This window comes from Chlorocebus sabaeus, chromosome 12 (assembly GCF_047675955.1).
Source record: "Chlorocebus sabaeus isolate Y175 chromosome 12, mChlSab1.0.hap1, whole genome shotgun sequence".
NCBI classification, from domain to species: Eukaryota; Metazoa; Chordata; class Mammalia; order Primates; family Cercopithecidae; genus Chlorocebus; species Chlorocebus sabaeus.
Window position 1 is genome coordinate 45296291 of NC_132915.1, and position 23094 is coordinate 45319384.

The following is a 23094-nucleotide window of genomic DNA, read 5'->3' on the forward strand; positions in this document are numbered from 1 at the left end:
TCTTGCTAGCACTTCCAGTACTATGCTAAATACAAGTGGTGAAAGGAGTTAGGTTTGCCTTGTTCCTGATCTTAAAGAGAAAGCTTTCATTCTTTCACCATTGAGTAAGATATTTGCTTTGGGCCTTTCATATATATGACCTTTATTGTGTTAGGGTAATTTCCTTCTATTCCTAGTTTGTTGAGAGTTTTAAATCAGGAAATGGTATTAAACTTAATCAAATGCTTTTATGCATCTATGATCATGTGATTTTTAGCCTTCATTCTGTTAATGTGGTATATCACATAAATTGGTTTTTGTATGTTGAGCTCTCCTTGCCTCCCAGGGTAAACCCACTTAGTTTTGGTGTTTGGTCGTTTTATTGTGCTGTTGAATTCGGTTGATCGTATTTTGTTGAGGATTTTTGGATCTATATTCATTGGGGATATTGACCTATAGTTTTCTTTTCTTGTGATATATTTGTCTGGCTTAAGTAACAGGATAATGCTGGCCTCATAAAATTTATTTGGAAGTGTTCCCTTCTCTTCAATTATTTGGAAGAATTTGAGGAGGACTAATGTTAATTCTTCTTTAAATGTTTGGTAGAATTAATCAGTGAAGCCATTTGGTCCTAGGCTTTTCTTGTTGAAAGGTTTTTGATTACTGAGTCAATCTGTTTACTAGTTATAGATCTTTTCCTTTTATTTTTATTTTTTCTAATTTGTTTGTTAGTTCTGGTAGGTTTTATGTTTCTAGGAAATTGTTTATTTCATTGAGGGTGTTCAATTTGTCAGTACAGTTGTTCATAGTACTGTCTTACAATCCCCCTTTCCCCCCTGTGGAACTGGTACTAATATCCCCACTTTGTCTTTTGATGTTAGTAGTTTGAGTTTCTTTTTTTCTTGCCTATCTAGCTAAAAGTTTGTCAGTTTTGTTGATCTTTTCAAAGAACCAACTTTTGATTTCACTGATTTCCTCTCTTTGTTTCTTTCTTTCTTTTTTTTTTTTGGCGGAGTCTGCTCTGTTGCCCAGGCTGGAGTGCAGTGGCATGATCTCAGCTCACTGCAAGCTCCGCCTCCTGGCTGCACGCCATTCTCCTGCCTCAGCCTCCTGAGTAGCTGGGACTACAGGCCCCACCACCATGCCCAGCTAATTTTTTCCATTTTTAGTAGAGACGGGGTTTCACCGTGTTAGCCAGGATGGTTTCAATCTCCTGACCTCGTGATCCACCCACCTTGGCCTCCCAATCTTTCTGTTTTTAGAGTCTTTATTTTGTTTATGTCTCCTGTAATCTTTTTCCCCCTTCCTTCTGCTAGGTTTTAGTTTAGTTTTTAATTTTCTAGTTTCTTAAGTAGTAAAGTTAGGTTGTTGATTTGAGATCTTTCTTGTTTCTTAATATAAGCATTTGTAGCTATAAATTTCCCCCCTAGCACTGCTTCCACTGCATCTCATAAGTTTTGATATGTTGTGTTTTCATTTTCATTCATTTCTAAGTATCTTCCAGTTTTCCTCATGATTTCTTCTTTGGACCATTGGTTATTTAAGAGTGTGTTGTTTAAATTCCACAATTTTGTGAACTTCCCAGTTTTGCTTCTGTTATTGATGTTTAAGTACATTCTTTTCATTCTAGATCTCCGCAATGCATATGTTGCTCTGCTTGTTGTTATCCCACAGGTCCCTTAGACTCTGTTCACTTTCCTTCAGTCCTTTTTCTTTCTGTTTCTCAGCCTCAGTAATTTCTGTGGTCCTGTCTTCATGCTTGTTGATTTTTTTTCCTGCTCAGATTTGCTTTTGAATCACTGTATTGAATTTTTCATTTCAGTTATTTTAATTTTCAGCTCCAGAATTTCTGCTTTTGTTGTTGTTTGTTTCTTTCTAGGCTTTCTATCTCTTTATTGATATTTCCATTTTGTTCAGATAATGTTTTCTTGATTTTCTTCACATCTTTCTTTAGTTCTCTGAGCATCTGTAAGACAGTTGTTGTAATTCTTTGTCTCAGACACCTGCCATCAAATCTTCTTCAGGGATAGTTTCTATTGATTTATTATTTTCCTTTGAATGAGCCGTATTTTCTGGTTTCTCAGCATGCTTTGTGATTTTTTTTGCTGTTGTTGAAAACTGAACATTTGAATATAATAATATAGCAACTCTCGAAATCAGATTTTCTCCCTTCCCTAGGGTTTTCTGATTTTTTTTTTTAATTGCTGTAGCTATCTATGTGTCAAGGATTGGCCTGAGATGTAAACTTACGATCTTCTCAGGTCTTTTCTGGATCTGCACCTTTCCCTGGGCTTGTGTGGTCACTTTCTAATTTTCCTCATATATGTAGTTGCTTTTAAATCTTAGTCCTTAATGTCTGGACCCAAAGTGGGGAAAAGAGAAAGATGAAGAGGAGGGAAGAAAGGATGCTGGTCTTTTAAATTCCCTGGATGTCACTTCAGCTGAGGGGGAGGTGCAATGTGGGGAGGTGCAACAATAATGGTCACCTGCCTTTTGGTACCTCTGTGATCAGAAGCAATAATCAGAGCACAGATCCTGATATTTGGAGAACGAGGTTCTTTTTGCCTACCCTGGCTCCTGCAAGTTATGTGCAAGCTGTTCCAAGAACATTTGCACATGTGTCTGTCATGGGACTGGAAGTGGGAGATGGATAGCTACCTCTGTGCTAAGAGCTAAAATTGACTGAAATTAATCACAATTTACTGTCCAAGCCTTCCCCTGGAAGTTGCAGGCCTTCAATACACTCCAGAATTCCAAAATACTTTCATCAGACAGATTCTGCCAGTGCAATTGTTGTCTAGGTGGTTCCTGGTGCCTACTACTCAACCATCTTTCCAGAATCCTCTCAAATCCTTGCTCTTTTTTTTTTTTTTTTTTTTTTTAAATGCTCCAATTAAAAGACACAGACTGGCAAACTGGATAAAGAGTCAAGATCCATCAGTCTGCTGTATTCAGGAGACCCATCTCACACGCAGAGACATACATAGGCTCAAAATAAAGGGATGGAGGAAGATTTACCAAGCAAATGGAGAACACAAAAAAGTGGGGGTTGCAATACTAGTCTCTGATAAAACAGACTTTAAACCATCAAAGATCAAAAGAGACAAAGAAGGCCATTACATAATGGTAAAGGGATCAATTCAACAGGAAGAGCTAACCTAAATATATATGCACCCAATACAGGAGCACCCAGATTCATAAAGCAAGTCCTTAGAGACTTACAAAGAGACTTAGACTCCCATACAATAATCATGGGAGACTTCAACACTCCACTGTCAACATTAGACAGATCAACGAGACAGAAAGTTAACAAGGATATCCAGGAATTGAACTCATCTCTGCAGCAAGCAGACCTAATAGACATCTATAGAACTCTCCACCCCAAATCAACAGAATATACATTCTTCTCAGCACCACATCGTACTTACTCCAAAATTGACCACGTAATTGGAAGTAAAGCACTCCTCAGCAAATGTACAAGAACAGAAATTATAACAAACTGTCTCTCAGACCACAGTGCAATCAAATTAGAACTCAGGACTAAGAAACTCAATCAAAACCGCTCAACTACATGGAAACTGAACAACCTGCTCCTGAATGACTACTGGGTACATAACGAAATGAAGGCAGAAATAAAGATGTTCTTTGAAACCAATGAGAACAAAGATACAACATACCAGAATCTCTGGGACACATTTAAAGCAGTGTGTAGAGGGAAATTTATAGCACTAAATGCCCACAAGAGAAAGCAGGAAAGATCTAAAATTGACACTCTAACATCGCAATTAAAAGAACTAGAGAAGCAAGAGCAAACACATTCGAAAGCTAGCAGAAGGCAAGAAATAACTAAGATCAGAGCAGAACTGAAGGAGATAGAGACACAAAAAACCCTCCAAAAAATCAATGAATCCAGGAGTTGGTTTTTTGAAAAGATCAACAAAATTGACAGACCACTAGCAAGACTAATAAAGAAGAAAAGAGAGAAGAATCAAATCGACGCAATTAAAAATGATAAAGGGGATATCACCACCGACCCCACAGAAATACAAACTACCATCAGAGAATACTATAAACACCTCTACGCAAATAAACTGGAAAATCTAGAAGAAATGGATAATTTCCTGGACACTTACACTCTTCCAAGACTAAACCAGGAAGAAGTTGAATCCCTGAATAGACCAATAGTAGGCTCTGAAATTGAGGCAATAATTAATAGCCTACCAACCAAAAAAAGTCCAGGACCAGATGGATTCACAGCTGAATTCTACCAGAGGTACAAGGAGGAGCTGGTACCATTCCTTCTGAAACTATTCCAATCAATAGAAAAAGAGGGAATCCTCCCTAACTCATTTTATGAGGCCAACATCATCCTGATACCAAAGCCTGGCAGAGACACAACAAAAAAAGAGAATTTTAGACCAATATCCCTGATGAACATCGATGCAAAAATCCTCTATATTACATTTTTAATAAGATGTGATAAGGTGCTTTCTATCAGGGGGACCTATAGCTTTAGTGAGGAAGTAGACGTGTGTGTGTGTGTGTGTGTGTGTGTGTGTGTGTGTATGTATACTTATAGCAAATTACAATCAGCAACATTAAAGTAGTACAAGTGAGAAGTGAGAATTATCTGTGTGAGGACAGTAACAGTGGAGATAGAAAAGGATTCGATTTTAGGTAGATTTAGATGAAAAATGTGGCTGGACTTAACGAATAAAATTGATGCAGTGCAATTTCCTAATTACTTAGTAATTCATTCAAGATCTCTCGCTTCCTTGAACTTCTGGTAAGAAGTGAGCAGTGTTCAGTATAACAAATGTGCATTTACATAAAGAAAGGTTTTCTGAAATTTGAAGGCGTGTCACAAAAGCACTCCTACTTGGAGACCTGACTTCGAAAGCTTGGAGCATCTTCTCAGATTCATAGAATGGTAAGTTATGGTCAAACTGTGCTTTGCCTAGTGTGAAATAGTGGTAAATATCTGCTGGGATTAGTTCATGATGATGGAGGCTAGGATTCCCCATCTTATAATTAGTTTTTCAGCTTTGATTACTGATAGGATACTTGGAATTGAAATCATAATTCTGCCTTAGTAACTATAAGGATCTGCATTTGGATGTCAGTAACAAAGAGCCCTCTTTAACGTTTTGTGGCCTCTTTATCACACAGCTTTAAAAATGTAGGTTTCTGAAGGAAGCATAGTTTATATTACTTTTCCTTTTCTTTATATAACATTGATTTTTAAAATAACTGAAATTTTCAGAGTGCAAATAAATGAAAACTGATTATATGCTTAGCTCTGAACATATTGGGAGGTGAGAAAAAAATGTGCAAAATGGTTAATTTTCCAAAAAAGTATTAAATTTTTATTTCTTAGCTGAACATGTATTCAAGTACAATGTATTTCATCTAAAAGCCTCAGTAACATGACAAAAATTTACAGAATAATTATTGTTGAGTTTGTCCATAAGTGCATGTTTATGAGTAGAGGCTAAATTCCATACTTTTGAATGTGCCTAGACCTTTGCACTTTTACTTGTCAGATGTTCTTTTTTAATGCCAGGTAGCCTTTATACAATATTGTTTTTAATGATATAATGGAAAAATTAACTATAAATTTATAGTTAATATTAAATTTTGGTAATCTAACAATCAAATCTTTCTATCAGTAGGGCTGAAAGAACTGACTTGAAATTTAACTTTAGTCATCTAGAAGTCTGTCTTTTTTTTTTTTTTTGAGCAGCTTAATGTATCACTGTAATATTTCCTAGATTCCTGTCCAATTCAATATATGGAATGACTAAACTGTAGTCATACTAGTTCTGAGCATACAGGCAAGAAGAAAAGTCGTTAAACATCTTGCTGTGTGTGAGCAGTTCGAGGGCAGGCAGACACCATGCACCTTGACCACCTATTATGAAGCTTTTTGCTGCCGTGTCAAGTGAAAGCGAGTTAATTGGGTGAAGCTGTGGAGCATGTTAGGGGCCTGGTAAAGGGTTGCTGTCTGACAGCTGAATGTCAGCAAAAGCCAGTCAAGTGTGGCTGAGAGACAGAGACCTGTCACAAAGTTCCCGCAGACTGGAACACAGTTAGGAAGCTGAAATATGGTTCCGTCTCACTTTCTCCCTCATTGAATCCAAGCACCTTAAAAGATTTTACACTGTATGTGTCAACTCTTGTTCTCTAAGCTGTTTTCCCCTAACTGTCCTGCATTCAAATGATTGAACAAAAGATGCTAATGTTTAGCAAAGTGAATGTAAATTCCCTCTTTTCCCCTTTTCTGCCCAAGCAGATAGACATTCAAGTCAAAGGAAACTTTGAAGGTTTACATCAAACAATTAGATTTCCTAAAAATTTAGCTTATAATAGAATCTTTTTCTCAAGAGAGCATGAAAATTGACAATTAAAGCAGTGGAATAAGCAATGCATTTTCCCCTGATATAGAAAATCAAACTTTAGGGAGCTAGGATTCCTGTCTGAATGTCTTGAGAACGGACAATGGCCAAGATAACTTTCCTGTTATCTGTTGTCACAGGCTTCTTTCTTTCTTTTTCTCAGTGGCCTAAGGTATAATGCAATAATTATAGCCACCAGAAGGTCAGTATAGATTAGCATTGAAAAGAACAGTAAGTTCCCTTCTGAAGCTTGAGACACTTCCAAAGGAGGAATTGAAGAAAGTTGAAATTAAAGAAAATGAAGTTAAACTCTGTGAAATAAAAATATTTGCAGAAAGAGGAGTTTAATATTAAAAGATACCCTATTCATTTTCTTTAGAATATGGACTAGAATAAGTCCATTAACTCACTCATCCATTCGTTCATTTATTCAACAGGCAGGTATATAGAGTACCTGCTCTGTACCTGTCACTGTGCAGGCCACTGGTAATACAGAAACAAGCAAGCAAAATAGCCTGTGGCTTGAAGGAATGAACACTCTTAAGCCAGCACTATTCATTAGAACTTACTGTGATGATTAGAAGTATGACTTTGGGGCACTTGGAATGTGGTTAGTGTGACTGAGGAACTGAACTTTAATCTTTAATTTAATTTTATATTAAATTTTAATTAATGTAAATTAAATAGCTACATGTGGCTACCATATTGAATAGTGCAGGTTTAAGCAAACATAAGACTGTGATATACTGTGCTATTATAAAAGTGTGTATGGGGTGTTATAATAACACAGAGGTGAGGTATTATATCGTATCATATTATACTATATTATATTATATTATATTATATTATATTATATTATATTATATTATACAAGGTGACAGAGGCCAGGGAAAGTTTGGGATAAAGGTGATAGCTGAGGTAAGCTTTGACAAACAGCAGGAGTTAACCTGATGAAGGAGCCTCCTTCTAAATAAAAAGGGCAGCATGCAAAAGTGGCTCCAAGACAGGGGAAAGCAGAGCATGCTTCAGGATCAGCATTTTGATTAGTGCGGGAGAGCAAAGCTGTTTTATGAGAAATTACCTTAATGCGATGGTAGTGTCCAAGAAGACTACCAGTCAAGTTATCCAAGAGGTCATAACAGAAGGTGTCACAGACCAAATTAATATGCTGAAATCACATGGTTTGTGGTACTAAACATACAGCAAAAAGCAAGAAGAGATACAGCAGGGAGCAAGCAGGGGGAAGGATCATAACCTGACTTCTTAGTTATGCAGCGTTCATGTGCCCTGTCTCTCTCCACGGCATCAGCCTTCTTCACTCTCTGTGAGGTTATGAGGATCTGGGTTGATATCTGAAACAGGGGGCTTGGAAGACTGAAGGTGCCTGAGGCTGCTTACACACACTTGCTATCTAGGAGAGATACAGGGACAAACATGCCTGGCCAATGGCTATAATGTGCCACTGAGGCTGCTGAATAGCTTTGTGTTTTATCTGCAGTTCTAGGGTCAATTTAAGGATGACATTAACTAGAGGTGGCATATCTCTACCTTATGGTGTGGCCTTTCCATTCATTTCTATCTATAAAGTAACATGTCTTACCATATGGATTCTGCCTATGTCCCACAAACTACTTGCTGATTCATTATCTGTGCTTATTAATATTTCTTATGAGTTTCATCTATCCTATTTTTCTAGTCTTTAATCTTATATTTGAATATGTTCAAATAATAAGCAAACATACAATAAAGAATAGATGAAGTAGGAAATAGCAAAGTCTGAAGAGATGACTTTGTTTACAAAAATTAAAAGTATGTTTAGGTCAGACAAAGTGAAGAGACAAATAACTGGTGAAAAATATTTAGCAAACAGCTTTGAAACCTATTTTAAAATTATTGTCTAGTAGACAACCTACCCCAAGCGTAGACTGCATTTCAAACAAGTCTAAGCCTTTTTGAAGAAACAGTGTGCAGACTCTAGAGCGTTAATCTGAGTGAGGGCTCTGGCAGTTGGAGAAGGACTAGTGGAGATTTTATGGTCAGACACCCAGAGGAGGAGATTCGAAGTGAAGAGAACGACCTAGTGCCTTTCCTCCATGCAGGCCTAGGGACTGGCATCTGGACTCTTAGAAAAAGGGCTTACAGGTAGAAGCTGAAAGAAATGTTTTCTGATAGACACCACAAGACGCTGGGTTTCAGTCAGAGTTGTCACAGTTTTCAGATGACAGAAAGAGAAGGATGGACACCCCAAATTTTTGTTAGAGCTATCACCCATATGGCCTACTGAGCCCTCTAACACATTGAAGGCAGATCCTGATGGAGGGATTGCAGACACCAAGCAGCTCTTGATGGGGAATCCACAGGGGTGTTTGAGGCTTGTATGAGCAGGACAGGGAAGGACCAGGGTAACTTGACTCACTTGGGACTTTATATCCGCAGAATAATGAGGATGGGAAACTTCCAGTGCTATTGTGCATCAAAGCTTGTCCTATAAAAATAGCAATTATGTGGTTTCATAGTATTTCAATAGATTCTAATTTCAGGAGGACTGGATCAGAATGAAGATTAGTTAAGGTCTAATAAATAATCCCCCAAACAAGGAATTTTTATTTGTTTAATTAACTGTTGTATCCCAGTACTTGGAACAGTATTTGGCACATCATAGGCACTCGATAGATATTTACTGAAAAAATAAATGAATAGAGCTAATTTAGGATACTAAGAGGGGTATGGATTTAGATATCTTTACACATTATGCAAGCATAGGGAAAATTTATCATATGGAATTGATAATATAGGGAGTCGATTCCTGAAATGTAGCCTGGAGTCATATTATTTTGGATTTTTGTGTTTGCTATATTTTACTGTTACATAAGATGTTCTCCCTAGGGATGGATTTGGGTTGAGACTGCTGGAAATGATGTGGTTATATCAGAAATAACATTCCTGACTATCATGTAAAGGAAATGTCATTGCCAGCTAAGTGATTTATTTTAGAACATATGCCCCAGTGCTTGTTGTGATTTGAAGGCATTCCGCAGATATGACACCCAGATCACATAATTTGTCTTACATATGAAGTGCCTTTCTCTTCCTAAGAAATAGACCACATTCTTTTAACCAAAGATAGCCAGTCCCTCCAGAAACGCCCAGCTATGGAACTGTTCACAAGGTCCACAGCCCTGGGAAATATAGAGGTTATACCATGGTCAGTGGGGAAATAAAGACACTTTGCAGCATTCCATGAAGAACTGCTAAGGATTTTAGGTGTGATATAATGGAACAATGAAGGAAATGGCCTGAAACAGCAGTGGAAGGGAGGAGCATGCAAAGAAAAAATGGGTTTCAAATTGCAAAATGAGAATTTAATGCTAAATTTGTTGAGATGTGTGATTGACAGATACTTATATTGTTAGAAAAGTTTAGGAAAGTCATTTCTTTCAAACTACTTTGAATTCTAAATGATTCTTTCCTTCCTCTGCTCTTCTTTACCCGAGTGCCTGCTCAGTAATTCCACTCCTTGAAAAACGTACTGCTATGAGGTCTAAGTTTATAGCTTCCAGATTACTACTAAATTTTTGACATTGAATAAAAAACGTTTATAACTTTAAGAGGAAATTCTTCAGTAATGAAATAGTGGTCAGAAAACTTTTGCCTAATAGTTCCCAGAGAGAGTGTGACATGTGTACATTATGACCACAGAAGTCGTAATTTGGCAGCTGGAAGTGCTATTTGGAGTAAAATGAAGGCACACAAGTTATAAGTAACCACTCTGCATAAGGAGTTGCATTTGTGCAGAGTAGAGGAACAAGTTACTCAGTGTCATTATTTGTGTAGGTATTTACTCAATGTAAAACTGTAAATATGACTTAGATAACTGAAAACGTTGAAATGAGAGTGTTCTTTGCTAGATTACAATCTTTTCAAAACATGCAAAACACTTAGAGACCTATCCTCTGAGACCTTTAAATATCCAGTTACATTTTCATTTTGACCACACATTTCAGAGCCACAACTCTTCTAAAATATATAGATGTATTTCAGTATATATAAATATATTCAGTTTCATTTTTTAATAAAGGGTTTTTAGCTATAAAAGTAAAACATACTTACTCTAGGTAATTTGGAAAATACAAATCCTAATCCTAACTCAGAGAATAGAGAAAAAAATCCCAACAATTCCAATGCCACAAAACAAGCACCATATGTAATTTTGTGTACTGCTTTTTCACAATGTAGTCTAGCCCTAGGGTCAGCAAATCTACATGCCACCTGTTTTTGTATGGCCTGTGAGCTAAGAATGGTTTTAATATTTTAAATAGTTATGGGAAAAAAGCAAAAGAATAATAACATATCATGACACATAAAATTTATGTGAAATTCAGATTTCACTGTCCATAAATAAAGTTATATTGAAACACAGCCATGCTAATTCATTTACATATCCTCGATGGCTGCTTGTGTGTTACAACAGCAGTATCTAATGCTTGTAACAGAAAACATATAGCCTACAAAGCGTGAAATTCTTACTGTCTAGCTCTTTACAAAGGTCTGACCTTTGGTTGGACCTGAACATTTGTCCACATTATCCAAAAGTTTATAACTGTAAATTTTATAGCTACATAGTTTTCCACCATGTAGCTATAGCCTACTTAACTATGCTTCTGGTTGAATATGAGAGTATTTCTAATTTTTATCTGTTATTATTAATATAAAGAACCTAATCATAAATGCAATTGTTAGATCAAATGGCATTAACCATTTAAGACAGTTGCCCAATTATAGATCCAGTGGTTCTAACAATTTATACAGTTACTAGCAATTTATGAATGCTTGCTTCACAGTGCTTTCACTAACATTTAGTGTAATTTTTAACTTTTAATTTTTATCGGCAATATGTGTCTTATTTTCCATTTTTGATTACTTGTGGGGATTACATTTTTCCCCGTTTATTTGTTACCCAGATGTATTTTTGCTTGTGTGAACTGCCAGTTCATAACCTTCTCTCATGATTCAAATAATTTTAAAGCTAAAAAATCATGGAAAGAAAAATTTAACCTTTCAATGGTTAAATTTAACCTTTCAAATCTTTTTTTTCTACCCAAACTCCAATTTAGTTCTTTTTTCCAAAGATTATTACGTTTCTTTTGATTTCTTGTGATTCTTTTTTCCAGAAAAAATAGATAGATATGCATGTGTGTGTTTATGCTTATTTTAAAATATATATTACTATTTTTATATATGTATATATACACACATAAACACATGTATACATTTTGAACTTTTTTTTCACTTGGATATATTTCTCTATCAGCCTTTACATATTTACCTCATTTTTAAAATAGTTGTATTATATGTTTGTGTCATACTTCACTTAAATAACCTTCTGTTGATGGACCTCCGGCTTTATTTTTAAAATGTTTTATATATCTATCTAAAAATGCTTCAGTGAACATATGCTCACCTTGGTGAACTCTTTTGAGTGTAGCCATAGAAGAAATGCCTAGCAGTGGAATTGCTAGGTTGAAGGACCTTTAAATTTTTGTCTTCCAGAAACGTTGCACGAGCTTGCATCCCTAACTACATGGCAAAAATTTGCCGGATTTCCTCTTCTCAACAGTGGAGATCATCAGACATCTAAGTTTTTGCCCATTTGATATATGAAAAGTAATCTTTAATTGGGATGTGTTGTATTATAGTTCTTTACTTATGAATAAAGTTTAGCACCTTTTCATATGTTTTTTGGTTGTTATACTACTCTCTCCCCCATCAGACATCCAGTTTGTACATGAGGCAGAGCCTGGCAGTGGTTTCCTGATATCTGTTTTCTCTCTCTTTCTTAGTAATAGAGCCTCTGAATGTTACCTGGGCTGCTCAGGAAACAAACAAACAGACTAACAAACTACATTTCTCAGACTCTCTGAAAGCTAAATTAGTTATGTCACCTAAGTTCTAGTCAATGGAATGTAAGTAAAATTGTGCAATTTTAGGAAGTGTCTGTAAACGGAAGCAGTGCCTCCTTCTTTGTTCCATCCTCCTTTCTTCTGGCTAGAATGCAGACATACTAACTAGAACTTGAGCAGCCATTTTTGATCATGAGTTAAAAGCCATGTACTGAACTATGGAGTCCAAGATAGAAGCAGCCTGGATTCTTGATAACTTTATATAGCCCTATCAGAGGGAAATAAACTTTTATTTAAGCCAATAGCATTTAGAGTTTTCTCTTACAACTGAACTCAGTCTTAATAAATATGCTACCCTCAGCCTATTTTCTAATTACATTATTTCAATTGATCTGCATGAACCTTTTGTAAATTAAGAAAGTTACTTGTATGGGATTTCTATGTGTTCCACATATTTTCACCAGTTTGTCATTTCAGACTTTCAGTAGCATTTTTCTATATGGTATGCTTGCTTTTATTTATTTGGTTTTTGTATCTTTTCCTATATTTGAGTGCATAAACTTATTTACATTTTCAATTCTCTCTGAATTGTTTGGGAGTGTATGTTTCTAAGACAGAGGGGAAGATGCTTCCTTTGTGTTTTCTGGCCATTTCTGGCACTCTCTACCATCAGTTGTGTCAGGATTATCAGGTCTGCAACAGACTGCAAGCACAAGGGTATGAAGAATACTAGGAAAAGAAAGAACAAAAGCCTCTTGGGAGAATTCTTCAACTCCTTTTCCAACCTCAACCACATCAGGAAATTTAAACATCCTGGAGAAGAAAATAGGACTTACTGTTTTGTCAGGCACAAGATATCTTGAAGTAATTTAAAATTAAAGTTTAAATGTTCTAGTGTAATTTAATTAATTAATTATTTTTTGAGACAGAGTCTCACTCTTGTCACCCAGGCTGGAGTGCAATGGCACGATCTCAGCTCACTGCAACCTCTGCCTCCCGGGTTCAAGCGATTCTCCTGCCTCAGCCTCCCGGGTAGCTGGGATTACAGGCACCCACCAGCATGCCTGGCTAATTTTTTGTATTTTTAAGCAGCGATAGGTTTTCACCATGTTGGTCAGGCTTGTCTCAAACTCCTGACTTCAGATGATCTGCCAGCCTCAGCCTCCCAAAGTGCTGGGATTACAGGCATGAGCCACCACGCTTGGCCTTAAATATTCTAGTGTAATTTAAAACCTCAGTGCCTCATTTTGTCTCTGAATATAACAACACATAAGTTCCTTTGATGAAAGGGCTATAACTTTCATTTTTGTGTAAGTTCTATGAGATGTATGTATTTACTCCAGTAAGTACCACAGGCATTCAAATGTTGGACCACAATAAAATAAATATAAACATTTATTTTAGCCTCTAACACAATCTATGTACTTTTATTTTCCATTTTCAGAGAGGTTTGTTGAGCCCTTATTTTGTTGATGAAATGCCTCTAGATATAAAATAAGCCTGAGGCTAGGCTATATCTTCTTTGGGCGACATGGTAAGGTAGTGGTCAAGCATATGAATAGGAGAGTCAGAGGAATCAAGATTCACATCCCTTTCTACCATTAGCAAGCTGTGCAACCTGTGGCAATGTATTCTGCTCTTCTGAGCCCTAGTCTCTTCAACCGTAGAATGAAGATAATTGTAGTGCTTTCTGATTGAGTCACTGTGAGAATTCAGATACTGCCTGTAAAACGAAATCTAGCACAGTGCCTGACATGCTCAATACATGTTGACTATAATTGTAAAGTTAGAATTTATATCATTTGAGAAGAGTAAAAAAGAGAAGTGAAGAAGAGGAGCTACTCTGTGCTATACATTTTTGTGTATATTTCCATTTAATCCTCATAACAGCCCTGTGAGGAATTAGTCTTCCTCCTTTACAGATAAGGATACAAGCTCACACAGGTTAAGTAACTTGTCAAGGATCGCATAATTAGTAAATGGCAGAATGAAGTTTAGAACCTTAGTTCTTTCCACTTTCAAAGCCCATATTCTTTCCATTATTCTTTGCTAAATCTAATTGTGACATAATCTGTATATGTGTGAAATAACAATAAAACACCAAGACCATGAAGTAATAATATAAGTCATTTGTTCATTCACTTATTCATCATTTAGGAATCTTATTTAGTCCCAGATATTCTGCTAAGTGCTAGGGGTACAAAGTCATGATTCCATCACACTAAGTGCTCGTAGTTTTATAGGGGAAATATAAGGATATACAAATAAGTGAAAAAATAGTAAAATAAATTCTCATGAAGGAATGTAAAAATGAGACTGGATGTTACAGTTAGCTGTAGTTGGGGAAGGATGGAAAGAGGATCCAGAAAAGCCTCATGAAAGAGGCAGACCTTGGCCAGAGTTTGAAACGTGGAGGACTCACCCAACAAAGAGCAGAAGTGGACAGACTGGAGGGCGATGTGAACTATGGAATGTCCTAATTAGGGACTCACAAGTTCCATGTACCTGGCTTGCACAGTACAAGTGAGGAAATGGTAGATGAGGCTGGACAGGGAAGCCAAGAGCAAGGGCATGGTTATAGGGAAGCATGAAGAATCAAAACCATTGATTCAATCAATATTCCGCATCAAAAAAGTAGCCAAGGCTGAGTTAGAACCAGATAGAATGCTGAGTGTCTGCCTGAGGACAGAGCTGTTGTGATGTGAATCAAGTTTCCTGTTAATACATTCTACCCCTTTCTTCTGATTTGTTTCTACCTCTGTGATTGTCCTTTTTAGATCTCTAGGCATGCTGGGCTCTTAGGGTGTTTCCTAATGCAACTTCTTTGCATTTTTCCATTAACTCACATTTCTTCCTATGCCTTGATGTCAGTAAGATAGTAAAACTAGTCTGTACTAAGGTTTAATGACTTACAGGGAGAAGAATGCATAAAATATTCCTACAAGCTTGTTATTGGTAGCTAAAAGTTAGAACTGGTAACTACTGTATGAGAGATAAATACTGGATGGCATGATAGCAGATGTGTGTCTGTGTGTGTGTATATATATATTTATATGATACATATATCAAGTATATGTGTGTGTATATATTTATAAGGTGAATGCATGGTTTTTTATGTGTATGTATCTCAGATATAAAATTGAGTATTCCACAAGAGAAAACTATGTGATTTTTGCCAACTCTGACTGTGTAAACTAAGTGTCCTATGAGGCCAGCATGACAACTGGAAAATTGACAGGTAGAATTTGGCTAACTAACCTGAAGTATTTAGAAGAAAGAAAACTTTGTGACACTGAGTATTGAGACTCTGGTGGTAAGAGCACGTTAGGAACCAAAGTAGAAATGGCAAGGGGGCCTCACTGTAACACCCTCTGGTGGGTGCTTTGATTTCTTCGTCTGTTTATGTGGAGCTGTGCAGACTACCTAAAAGCAGTCAATAATTTACAGGGCTTAAAACATCATCATGGAGTTTGAAGTAATAAAAAGAGTACTATAGAATCGAATTGAATGAAGCCACATCATCGTTATTGTGGCTAATCTTGTTATCTGTTTGGCTTTATTTTAGAGCAATGTGCAATGTGCAATATGTATTCTTTCCCCTTAAGAATGGTAAATCTACATCCTCTCAAGTATTATATTCAGGAAACTGATTTCTGGGTTAATGTCCCTCAAAAAAGTTAGGGTTTATATAGTATATGCTCTCACATGTGGAATTATGGCAGACCTGTAGAATTTCAAAGCTGGAAAGAGTCCAGCCCCTCATTTGGATGGACTAATTTACCTGCCCCAAATGACCCAGTTGGGTTGTAAAAGAGCTGTGAGGAGAAGCTAGAGTCCGCTGATCTTCAGTCTGGTATTCTTTTCACCACACTATGTGCTTAGCATAATCTCCATGCAATACTACTAAGGCTTACTAAATCACATTTTTCCTCACTTTTTATAATACTAAATTCTAGAAGATTTAACTTGATCATAAATGTTACACAGGAGACAAATGGCTTAGTTTCAGAAGCCTTGGTCGGCAAAAAGACTTTGACTTACAGACAATTTATTGGGTGGTTATTTTATTATTAGACTAATGCTTTATTTATTTATTTATGTTTGAAAAACATTTGTGGAAAATTAAGATATTAAAGCCTTGAAAAATGGCTATTGGATGTGTCCAATTACTATATTTCATAAGATTTTTAAAATGTAGAAATTTAGTAGACACATTTTGTATTGTGAATATGTATTTAGCTGATGGACTATAGCAGTTCAAATAGAATCATTTATAGCTTATTGAGTAAATAAAAGTGCTTCCATAAAGATTCACATGACACCTAGCTTTTATTTCAGGCACCTAATTTCCTTTTGAAAAACTGCCTACATTTAGATTTACGTAAGAGGCAGAACACCTCAGTGGTTTTAAAAGTAGTTTATATGACCACGGGCTTTACAGATTTAAAATACAAGATGAGGTGGTGCACACTAACTTTTAATGTTCTCTGACAAAAAGTTATTTAACTGTCCTTTACTCTCTCTGTTACATTAAAATAGTACAAAAGTATTATGTATTTCTGGATATTATTCTGGATATTTATGACAAGAAAAACAGTTCATATTTACTTGTTATTTTAACATCACATTCTCAAATCAAAGTTTCACCAGAATTGTTGCTGGCTTTTTTGTTGTTGTTGTTGTTTGAGACAGAGTCTTGCTCTGTTGCCCAGGCTGGAGTGCAGTGTGCAGTGGCACGATCTTGGCTCACTGCAACCTCCGCCTCCGGGTTCAAGCAATTCCCCTGCCTCAGCCTCCCAAATAGCTGGGATTACAGGCGCACGCCCAGCTAATTTTTGTATTTTTAGCAGAGGCGAGGTTTCACCATGTTGGCCAGTCTGGTCTCCAACTCCGGACCTCAGGTGATCCACCTGCCTCAGCCTCCCAAAGTGCTGGGATTACAGGCATGAGCCACCGCCTCCAACCGGCGACTTTTTTTTAAGCTCTTAAGTGACTTAAAATCAGACTTTACCTCATTTCATGAAAAAAGGTTTTTTTTCTAGCAGTACAGCAGATGATCCCAGTAGCAAAAGCAGTCATTTGTTTTCCTTTATACAAAAGTAACTCTGTTTACTTTCTAGAGACTATACTTTTGGGGAATATAAGACTTAAAGGATATCTCTCTCTCTCTCTCTGTCTCTTTTTTTTTTCATCTCTGGAGATTTTTAGATTATTTTACATGTTTAGGACATAAGGTCAGAAAATAGTGTGCAAAAAGTGAGACTAATTTGAAATACTAGGGAAATAACACCCCATTTCAAGGTTATTTAGTCAAAAATGTTATATTAGATGAAAGGGTGCTTTCAGACAATGTAGTGGAAAGTAGACATATTAGAAAAAGTAGGATGAGAAAAGGCAAAAGAGGGACCTCTTTGTAGGGTACCAAGATCTGTAGAATATTAAAGAGAAATGAGCAGTTAGTAGAGACTTTCCCTAAAGGACTGCCTTCCTAACTTTGTAATGTGTTAGGTTGATGGATTCACAAGATCAAAAAGGTAAACTTTAAGTACAGCATATACGTTTGAGTAAATTATGCATATCACTAATATTGTCATAACAGGAATGGTTGGTCAATTTGGCATAGTCACCTTTCTCTAAACATCAAGAAGAAAATACCCCCAGCAGATATCTGACCTTCCTTGGACTGATTCTGCACACCACTCTATTTTCCATACATAGTTTTCTTAGACCAGAACTTGAAGTACAAAAATATATCAAAAAAAACTTTTGAAGTCTTTTCTGACAGTATCTATTATAATAGAGAATACTATGGCTATAACTATGTTTATTAAGAAGAAAATCAGGCCCCAGCATTTCCTGCTCTTCCAGCATTCCCCTAACCCCCAGGCCTGGCAGAATGAGAACTTAGTAGATGGCACTGTAATGTTTATAGCTACAAAGTCAATCCAGTAATGACACTGCTAAAAAATGATTGTAGCAGCAGTAAAAACGCAGCTGTGTGCACCTCTAGCCTCTGATGTAATGAGATGCCTCTGTTCAGGTTCTGAACTGAGATGATCAGGCCCAGCATTAAGGTTCTGCAAGCAAAACCTCATTAATACTACGAATCAGGGTCAACACATGATTTTGGAAGTTGTTTTCCTTCCATTGGGAAACCTTGTCCTTAGTAGAGCTATTTCAAGTGACCATTTTAGGTGTTTCCTAACTTCCAGTATAAAAAGAGATGATTTCCGTCAGCTATAGGCCTGCAGTAGAGTATCAAGAAATCAAAAGAACAAAGATCAAAGAAAATTGCTGACCTAGGTGTTAGATGCAGATATTGATTTTTTCTCCAGTTGTAGTTTTAAAAAAATCCACAAAAATGGTAACACATACAACAGTTGAATTTCTAATACTTTCCTAAAGCCAGTGATAGCTTCCCTCTTGTTTTTACATGTAGAAACAGTTTTGTATAACATGACATAATAAAGTAGACCTTATAGTTTACATTATTTTGTTATCAAAACTGTAAGGGGATCTACTAGAAAGTTTAAAAAAACCTTGCAATATAGAGTATGATTTTTAGTGGAGATACTTATAATCAGACTTGTTATTTCAGCAGCATTTATTTTGTGGGAATCTGGAAAATTATGTCATACAATTGATCACTATTTTCCTGCCATCTTTAAATGTCATAAAATAATGCTTACCTGCTTTACTGCTAAGACTTCTTCATGTTAAATATTAACTACCGGATACTGATGTCACTTAAGGCTTAAATGAGTAGCTTTATCAAAATGTTAATTCTGTTGTCCAGTATTTCATGACTGTGTGGCATTCTTAAGTTTAATTTCCAACAGTTTCTGGATACCATCAGTGTTCTCAAATATATGACAAATTATTCATTCCCTTATTTTGACACATGATTTCTAAATACTTATAATAGTCTTTATCAAAACACGGTGGTATCATGGACATAAAGATGGAAACAATAGACACTGAGCACCAGGGACTATGAGAGTGGGAGAGGGTTGAAGAACTACCTCTCGGGGACTGTGCTCACCACCTGGCTGATGGGATCATTTGTACACCATACCTCAGTGACTTAAATCAGTAATTACCCATGTAACAAATCTGCACATGTACCCCCAAACCTAAAGTAATAAAGCTGAAAGAAAAAACAGGGTGGTGGCATTATTATTAAAGTAAACCCAAAGAGTTCTCAGTAGAATTTTGTATCTTAATATGCCATTTTCTAGAGGTCACTGGGATTGGCTTATTTTTCTTTGTGCTACTTTTGTCAAGTAAGTAAAACAGATAGGTTTAAAAAACATAAATACTCATAGTTTATTTTCTAAGCAATCTAATCTTCCATATTATATGGCACTTATTATATAGCATAATTAAATAAATGCTATTAGCATCGGTTTCTGTAAATTGCCTGTGAAGTCAAGGTAAAAATCCCTGATTGTATTGACTCTTTGACATGATAACTTTATAAAGAGTTTTACACAAAGATTTAGTGTTTAGATAAATTCCTGTTGTCTAGAAAAGTCATAAAAGAGCAAATAAGGGATTCAGTCACACTTGGAAAAAAATTTACTATTTATATATTCTCATATAGATTATTGAAATAGTAATTTCCATCTCATTTTGTATTTTAATGATTATTAGTCTACTTGCCTGTTTATGGTTTTAGGGTCTGTTTGAGAGTTTTCAACTCTATGCTTATTATTTTTTTCTTTTGTATGTCACAGATAGGATCACGAGACCATTCAAATCTCTCCATTCCTTCAAGAGCTCCTCTTCCTGCTGACACAACTGGTATTGGGGATTTCTTACCATTGAAAGCTGAACTTGATACAACTTACACTTTCTTAAAGGAGACATTTATAAATACTGTTCCCCATGCTCTGACATCATCTCACTCCTCTCCAGTGACTATGTCTGCTAATGCCAACAGACCAACTCAGATTGGATTATGACTTCATGAAATTTAAAAATGGAGGAAGAGTTAACAGTACAATTAAAATTGTTTTGAATGGGAATTTTCTTATCAGTTGACTTTTGTTTCAGCAGAAGTGGCGGTGGATTTAAAAAATTTGTGCGATATCTTGATGTATTCTGGTAGCTCTGTCTCCTTGAATAAGAAAATAGCCAACTTTTTTCTCTCCAAGTTTTATTTATTATCACAGTTGCTCATTTTTATGTAACATATTTTTAAATGTTAAGGAATGACACATTTTGGGTAATTTTCCTCAGACTTAAAAAAATCAATAAGCCATTTTAGTCTCTATCTATCAAAGTTGTTTCATACTTGTCTATTTTAAAGCAGGACTGCAATGCTTTAATAGGATTGAGAGAGCTATTTGAAATGTATGCCAATGATTCCTGTCATTTCATGGCAGCCCGGCCATGGTTCACTGAGCCCCCTCTTCTCTCTTGTCAGCTCAACTGAAGACAAGCATTTAGTTGCAAACTTTAAGCAGGTTGTGCAAAACAGAAATGATGTGACTGCTTCTCCTCCTGCACAATAATGTCACTCCTGGTCAATGTGAGAAGGTCAGGTTGCTCCTTGTAAAGCTACATGATACCACTTGCCCATTTGAACAAGTTAAGTTAACTGCTGAATCTGGTCCCTGAAGGCATTGAAAACTCATTCTTTTAGCAAGTCTGCATTTGATAAGAAAGTAGAGCAATTGTGCTGGAGGATTTCTGTGGTATGTTTAGGCACTTCATAAGGACAGTTCCCACACCAGAATAGCAGGTAATACATTTAGTATAAGCGAAAAACTTCAAGGTAATGGCTGTTTTGACCTTCAAAATAGGCTCCTTTTTTGTTTTTGTTGTTGGTAGGACCCAAGAGTGACGCCCATCTTTGATGCTGACAGAATTTAAAACAAGGCCATTGCCCTGCATTTTCTGCCTTGTAGCACACAAAAGTAAAATTGTATGTCAGGCCGAGATGTCGGGGAGCTGACAAGATGCCCCAGTGACATTTCAGCTAGAAAGAGCAAGTGTCTTGCAACCAAGTGGTCAAATATCAAATAATAGGTCAAGCAGGAAGGAGCTGAGTTCTAACCACAAAGAGGTTTCTGGTAACTTACTTGACAAGCTTTTGGGTGCTTTGTGGCTTGACAAAGTGATGTTCTGTTGGGTATCGCTAGACAGACTGTTCTTTATCGCCTTCAGAAGATCAGACATTGACATTGATTAAACTCTTTAACCCTTAAAGGTTAAACCCTTGCAGTTTGCATCATGGTAAGTGAAGAACAAAAGAATATTTGTAGTAAGAATTTGTTTTTGTATTAATCATTTAACTCCCTAGTGCTATTAACTTCTGATATGAACTATAGCTTTTGACAAAGAGTTTTGATACAGAATCTATTTTTTATATTATTTTTCATTATGGAATCTTTCATTATAGATACATTAGAATATAACAGTATGTATTACGGAAGTTTTTTTGTCTTATCTTTACAGTGACATTTGATTCAAATATACCCAACTGCTGAGAATTTTTTTATTGGCCTTGGTAAATAAGATTTTATACTAACTATTTGTTAGTAGCCAAATTAGCCAAGTGATTTATGCCATCTGAGGGAACACAGCAGTATTACTGTCGTATTATGTAACACATCCTATTCTTGTAATACCGAACCACTATAATTAGCTTTATATAAAATTTTAGAAAGCTTATGTGGAGTAAAATTATATCTTTAACCAAATTTCTCTTAATTCTTTCCTTGGAATTATTTTTAATATGACCTGTGTAACATGACCTGTATGAAATTCAACTTGCAAATTTACTATAACATGGAAAGTGCTATTTATTTTTTTTATACAGATCGTATAATTTCTGCACTTTTCAGAACACCTTTCTCTGCTGTTCCACACAATGATTAGGATATTGTTCATTTAGAAATTGATAGACAATTTTTTAGTTCATGTGATATCATTAAGCTTACAATTCTCACTAGAGAAAAACAATGTTACTATATGTAACCTCTATGTCTAAGTGTTTGTGTGTGTGTATGTTTGTGTTGAATCTGTTTTCAGATCCTACTGATTTTAGAGGAACAACACTTTTGTAAAATGTGCCTTGGAAAGGCCTTGGTCTTCTTGCCTTAAATTTATAATCTGTTAATGGGATAACTCCAAAAATAAATGTGTATGTGTCTTCATATATATGAGTATCTGACTTTACAGGTACATTTTGTACCGTGAATTCTGAACCATAAATTCAAAATTCATAAATTATGATTAAATCAAATCAAAGCATGTCACATTTATAAGCAACTAGATGCTAAAGGCCATAGAAACTGAAGGATGAACCTCCTGAGCGATCATTAGTATTCACTACCAAATATAGTAATATTTATACCATATGCTTTTTTCCCAGAAGTCAGACCCAGCAGGAGGAGAAGATTTAATGACATATCCTATGGAGATCTGAGAAACTCTAGACTGCTTCTAAGCACCTTAGTGACCAATTGCTGCATATTTGAGATCTCTGTTGTGTTGGCAAGGACAGTTGCTCTATCAGCTTCTTTATCTTTTAAAGAATGATGTATAGAGTAGACATATCTCAGGAGAATGACTTCAAATATTTTCGTAGAGGAAAGGAAATTTTACTTTACACTTCAGAATGTGGATTTTCTTACTGACCTTCTGTGATCTAGAAAAACACCTATAATACCCATCGCTATTAATTCTTAAAGTTATTGTTCTGATACCTGAGTCACACTTACATGTTGAGGAGTTGCCAACATTTTTAATACATGTATTTTGAAATGATGTAATATAAAAACAAAGAGGTTTAAGATTGCAAAAATTGCCAG

The 23094-nt window shown here is 36.0% G+C and overlaps 1 protein-coding gene across 6 annotated transcripts in view; it reads left to right on the forward strand.

Moving 5' to 3' along the window:
* Window positions 1–22441, forward strand: part of CCDC171 (coiled-coil domain containing 171) — a 398768-nt gene extending 376327 nt beyond the window's left edge. For all 6 annotated transcript variants that reach the window (XM_007969189.3, XM_073021619.1, XM_007969191.3 and 3 more), the window contains one exon: window positions 20011–22441. In XM_007969189.3, the coding sequence (XP_007967380.2) occupies window positions 20011–20238 (228 nt within the window). In that variant the 3' untranslated portion in view covers window positions 20239–22441. The remainder of the gene's footprint in view (window positions 1–20010) is intronic.
* Window positions 22442–23094: the final 653 nt, after the last annotated feature.